Raw genomic sequence first — 5,829 nt, 5'->3', positions numbered from 1 at the left:
CGTTCAGCAGAGCATGACTGATTGATTGACAGAGACTTGATTGATTGATTGACTGATTGACAGAGATGATTATTTACGGCGGAACACCGCAATGAGAAACATTATAATTATTCATAAAGGCTAAAATTGTTGAACCGAATGCAACTTGATGATCATGTTCAGTTCACATCACTTGATCTTCTTAAAGAGACGAATGTTAGGCCACTACGGCTCAAAGTCTCTATAATGCAAAAGAAAAAAAAATCACTTGATCCTTCGATTGTTTTTCATTATTCTTTAAATCAAGACTTAAAAAAAAGATCAAAAAGGCATTTTGTTTGTCAGAAGTGGGATTCGAACCCACGCCTTCAGAGAAGACTACGACCTGAACGTAGCGCCTTAGACCACTCGGCCATCCTGACTTTCAAACAAAAGCTGCCTTAAAGCCAAACAGATACGTCGGGCTTGAGATAAAACAATTTGATCCAATAAAAATCCAAACCGATTAACTATCGTCAACTTTAAAAAAATAATAAACGCTAATAACGTAATATTAAACCCCACTAAATCCTATATTCTATTAATGGCTCACTAATTACGATTCTAGCTCGGTTCTATGGTGTAAAATCTACTTTTGTTTTTCACAACGCAGATCTTTAAACTTACCTGACAATATATTTAATCCGCCCCATTTTATCTGGCTGCCTGCTTTTATCTTACCAGAGTGGTGATGAAGATAACAGATGTGACAACCAACGATTTATTAAAATTAGAATTAGAAAATTTGTAACTATTTTTTAACTAGGATTTTGTCTTATTTTAACATTTTCTTCAAAAATTCCACAGCCTTTACCATATCAACCTTCTGTTCACTCGTTTTAGCTACCTCTCCGGCCAGTGCGTAAAGCATTTTCTCCTTCCCGCTACGATATTGTTTTACCAATTTAGGATTCATGTCGATCACCTGCTGACAGTGCTGATCGATTTGAGACTCGTCCGTAATTAGAAACCAGTTATTCGACGAGACTATCTCGATTGGACATGTCTGTAAATCTTGGCTACCCTCAGTGTTTAATAGTTCGTGGAGAACGAGTCGTGCATAATGAGCATTAAGTTGGTTTTGCTGAATCATATCAACAATCTTAGCGAGTTGGGTTGATCGAATGCTGCATTCTGTCGGTTCCATTTTATTCCGATGCAAAATGGTTAAGAATTCGTTAATGAGAAAATTTGCCACCAATTTCGGGGGACGATTTTGGTGCTCTTCTTCAACAATGCTGTGGAAGTGATCATGCAACGTAACATCGTTCTGAAATACAAACATAACGCAATGCACATCAATCTATAGGAAATAGTATTAAAGTTTTTACTTACAACAAGAATCATGGCGATAGTCGGCGAAACTCCGTATGTTGCCATAATCCTTTGTCGGGTCTCTTCTGGTAGTTCTGGGAGGGATTGTTTTATTTTTTGAACGTCTATCAACCCATCTTCGTCGGTAGCATCGGTTTGTTCATTATTTACTTTAAGATGTAAGGGAGGAAGGTTAGGCTCCGGCATAAAACGATAATCCTGCACCACTTCTTTATCTCGCATTGGTACTGTCACTCGTCCGGCTGCATCCCATGAGCGAGTTTCGTTATGAATTATTCCACCAACGGCTAGTATGTCCATTTGACGGTTTATCTCGTAGTCAACGGCTTGTGCTACGGCACGCACTGAGCCAATGTTTTTCACTTCCGTTCTCGTTCCGAGTGGAGTGTTGTGCTCGTGGACAGATATGTTTGCGTCTACTCTCAACGCACCCTCTGAAAGCGAATAAAAATATATTATTATAAAAATAGTTCATTATATTCCTCTAATCGTAGTCTCTAGAAACAGTCATTACGAAAAAATATGTTAAAGCGACATTGAGAAGCTATCCTGAGGATTGTCAAAGGAGCTTCTCACCCTTTTATCACTTGTTTTTTTCTACCTTCCAAGAGATTGGCCAATAGCAAGTTTGAGCTACTTGGTCGAAAGAAAAGACAGATCTTTATTTCATTTTTAGAAGGAGACTTTGGGGCGTTAACTCTCTTCTCTCTCTCTCTCTCTCACGCAAGCGCCAAAAATGTTCAGCCTCTTTCCGTGACAGTGTGAAGCACACTGCCGTGACCAGGATTCGAACCTGGGTTACTACGGCCACAACGTAGGGTCCTAACCACTAGACGATCACGGCTATCGAGACTTGATTGCAGCAAACAACAAAATAAAAATAAGAACAATATTTGTTCACTCAATACAAATTTCATAAACAACCGCTTACAAGACCGTTTTTTTTCTTTTACATATATTATTCAAAGACACGCTTCAGTTACAAACCATAATTCGAAAAGTATCCGGTTTAGCTGTATTACCTTTCGAATGAAAACCAGTACCTGTCAGGGTGAAAACTTAACCAATAAACAGTTCTCCTTCATCTTTCATCATGTTCTGATCGCCATGTCTTCGATAAAGTAATTAAATGTGAAAAACTGACACCTTCAAGCTTCAAACATCAAAAAAACTTTGTTCACACTGCTCAATATCACCTATGGCAATATATATAAAAGTATCTTATTTTGATCTATTGAAATACTCGAATTATTATATTTGCTCCAAAAAAATTCAAAATATTTGTAATAGCTTTAATTGAAATAAAAAAAGCATAGTGCGTCGGCCGGGAATCGAACCCGGATCAACTGCTTGGAAGGCAACTATGCTGACCATTACACCACCGACGCACACATACTTGGCTCACTTATTCACGAATATATTTTGGCTCTAGTAAAACACACTTACCTTCCATTTTACAAGAGCAGCTCTTCAAGCGCATCAAAATCAAAATCAACTCTTTTACCAGTGACGCGGCCTCTTCTCCTGTCTCCAAATCTGGTTCGAACACTATCTCTATCAGTGGCATACCCGCACGATTCAAATCTACCAGACTTTTTCGCTCTACAGGATCATGCAGAGACTTTCCACTATCTTGTTCTAACTGCAGCTGATGAATGCTAGCCGTTTTGTAGTATGGCGCCTTTGATTTTCCAGGAATAAGCACTGGGAAAGAAAGGAATCCACGCGTGGCAAGAGGAGCGTGCTGCTGGGTTATCTGATAGCCCGCAGGAAGATCTGCGTAGAAATAATGTTTGCGATCAAACATCGACATCGCGTTCACTTCACATCCGAGAGCCAGTGCTGTTTTTATGCCTAACTCCACCGCGCTTCTGTTTAAAACCGGCAATGTGCCTGGAATCGAAGCGTCAAATAGCGAAACACACGTATTGACTGCTGCACCAAACTCGGCCCGAGCACCAGAAAACAGTTTGGATTGCGTTTCTAGTTGAGCGTGAACCTCGAGCCCAACGACACCTTTCAGAGCGGTCCTAGGAATTGTCGAAGAAACGTATGATTTAAACAATGTACTCGAAAGTAGTGATGCACTGGAATTCCCATGTTACCTAGCTTTTCTCGCCGGAGCTGCGGTGGACGCAAAATATCTGTAGAGCCGGTTGGGTAACGACATGTTTTGTGCATTTATAGAACAAAACCTCACACACCGGTTGTTTGTGTACATTCTTCATATTCTTTTATTTGTTGTTGCAACGGATGACATTTGGACGTCGTTCAAATAAGCGTAGATTTTTTTGTGGGGTGGTGTGCCGCAAAATTTGGTGGTTCTGCAAAATGTTACGATTTTAATGTGAAAAAGTGACGAAAATTAGTGAATTACTTAAATAAACTGTAGTTCAACAACTGAATCAACTATGGGACGATATCCGTGTCAATGTAAAGTGTTTACAACAAAATAATCATGGTTTAAATTGGTCGCTGCGGTCATGCCGGCTTAGCCATGGGTAGCGGTGAGTTTCAATTGTTTTTTGTTTACATGTTTCACATTTCTATGCATTTCACATCTTCCACATCTCTTGGCATTACTTCTTTATTCTTATGTTGTTTCATAATCTACCTTCTTTGGGGTTCGTTTCATAGAGTGATAATCTAAATATGTAATTTAATTTATGCGATCTTCCGTTCTTTTTGTTTTGCGCTGTGTTGCCAACGGTAACCCTCTCAGCACGGAATTACACGGTTACTATACGAGCATTAGTCGGTGTAGCATTGTACGCAGAATGGAACCGATCTTTATATTAATTTTCAAACTCTCTCAGGATACTCCAGTTGGCAATGTATTTATTGACTGGAAAATTATACAAATAAAAAGTTAACTTCAGCTGACATGCGTGTTACGATAACCGTTAGCTTTTTTACTAGGTTGTATATTCGAGGATTCGGTGGGAAGGCTGCGTACTGCCGCAAGGGCTGCATTACGTATTTGTTTAAAGTTGTGGAGAAAGCAAAAGGGGGAAAATGGTTGTCAGTGTATAATGTAAACAAACGGTTGCCCCGCTGTACTGCGAACTCCGAGGAGATCTAATTACTCCTCTAGGAAATCGCACAATTTTTCTAAACCATCGCTGAGCCCAGCATTTCGTGAATCCGCGTGAATCGCACCCCCGTGAATGGATTTAACAATCTACAACGATGTGTAAGTGGATCGCGGCGAAATGGTTGGTGTGGAAAAGCTTTTGAAATACATGTAATTTTCTGTTTTCACCACCACCCCAGCCCCAGTGATATGCCTGGCACATACTGTCGCTTTTGTTTCCGCGAAACAAGTCTTGTACCGCTATTTCATCCGACTACCAGTGAGCCGCTCAACTTGGAGCTGATATCAATCATTACAGATTGCACCGGCATTCTATTGAAGCCGGAAATTGATTTTCCATCGGCCGCTTGTCAAAGCTGCTTGCAGCTGATGCAAGAGTTCCAGCACTTCCGCAGGCGTGCTAGGGAATACGATAAGATTATACGTTCGAGAATTTTGCCCAGAATCGAACCAGAGGTGATAATCGTCAAGCAAGAGGAGCTGGACGATAACGCTGCATTTGACTGCGAGCCAGAGCGTGACAGTACCAGTAGCAGTACCCTGACGGCGGACGAATCTCGTGACGACCAGGTCGACATCCTAGGTCGGCTGCGGCAGCTTCACCAACAGCATCAACATCAGCTACAACAACTGCAGGAACAGCAGGATGGCCAGCCAATGCCACCGAATCTGTTGGCAAACGATGATCAGGAACCCAAATTCAGTATGAGTGCCATTTTCAGTGCCACGGCAGCGGTGGCGGCGGTCGCAGCAGCAGCTTCCACGAAAACCCACAATCGCGGAATATCGCGACGGTCTCAGGCGTTGGGGCCATCCGGGAGCCAGGGGCCAGAGGAGAACCGGTGCATGGTTTGCGGTGAAAAGTTCCAATCGCGCGACGTGTGGATGGCGCACCTGACCGTGCACGCCATTGAACGGCCGTTTCAGTGCCATATCTGCTTGGCACAGTTTAAAACCAAATATGTACAGCAAAACCACATACGGACTGTGCACGAAAACGTCCGGAGCTATCGCTGTCCCATTTGCACCGAGCCTAGTCGAATGTTTAAGAGCAAGCGCACGCTCGAGGATCACATGCGCTACCACACGGGCGAACGTCCGTTTGTATGCAGTATTTGCAAGATGAGCTTCTCCTCCGGAAGCGTTCACCGTAACCACATGTATCGCGTGCATCGAGAGATGCGTAAAAAGGATCGACGGTGCAGCTTCTGCAGCAAGGTATTTGATCGTATTCTCGATCTCAAGCGCCACCAGACGAGTTACTGCGAAAAAATCATTGGACACGAAATGGTTCAACGGTTATAAGCAGGGCGCGGGTCAAGGAAGATCGATATCGAGTGAATCTGGTTGCCCTCGAAGGCTGGGCCAATAGAGTACTAAAT

At 42.3% G+C, this 5,829-nt stretch overlaps 2 protein-coding genes and 3 non-coding genes across 5 annotated transcripts; 1 reads left to right on the top strand and 4 right to left on the bottom strand.

The window, feature by feature from the left end:
- Window positions 1-318: 318 nt before the first annotated feature.
- On the bottom strand, window positions 319-401 carry Trnal-cag (transfer RNA leucine (anticodon CAG)). Its single transcript has one exon. It is a non-coding gene; the product is annotated as a tRNA-Leu (tRNA).
- Window positions 402-793: 392 nt separating this feature from the next.
- LOC131210459 (glutamyl-tRNA(Gln) amidotransferase subunit B, mitochondrial) lies at window positions 794-3,564 on the bottom strand. The gene is made up of 4 exons (XM_058203714.1): window positions 3,459-3,564; window positions 2,800-3,383; window positions 1,354-1,787; window positions 794-1,288 (listed from the first exon to the last, which is right to left on the bottom strand). Exons 1-4 carry the CDS (start codon window positions 3,521-3,523, stop codon window positions 794-796), a joined length of 1,578 nt encoding a protein of 525 aa, XP_058059697.1. The 5' UTR covers window positions 3,524-3,564.
- Window positions 2,126-2,197, bottom strand: Trnah-gug (transfer RNA histidin (anticodon GUG)). The gene has a single exon. It is a non-coding gene; the product is annotated as a tRNA-His (tRNA).
- On the bottom strand, window positions 2,670-2,741 carry Trnag-ucc (transfer RNA glycine (anticodon UCC)). The gene has a single exon. It is a non-coding gene; the product is annotated as a tRNA-Gly (tRNA).
- Window positions 3,565-4,400: 836 nt separating the features above from the next.
- On the top strand, window positions 4,401-5,752 carry LOC131211460 (adult enhancer factor 1-like). The gene is made up of 2 exons (XM_058204927.1): window positions 4,401-4,546; window positions 4,627-5,752. The coding sequence occupies exons 1-2, from the start codon at window positions 4,521-4,523 to the stop codon at window positions 5,750-5,752; spliced, it is 1,152 nt and encodes a 383-aa protein (XP_058060910.1). The 5' UTR covers window positions 4,401-4,520.
- The last annotated feature ends 77 nt before the right edge of the window (window positions 5,753-5,829 follow it).

The sequence above is a fragment of the Anopheles bellator genome, chromosome 2 (assembly GCF_943735745.2).
Source record: "Anopheles bellator chromosome 2, idAnoBellAS_SP24_06.2, whole genome shotgun sequence".
NCBI lineage: Eukaryota > Metazoa > Arthropoda > Insecta > Diptera > Culicidae > Anopheles > Anopheles bellator.
The sequence above is the reverse complement of the archived record's forward strand: the minus strand, read 5'-3'. Positions and strand labels throughout refer to the sequence as shown.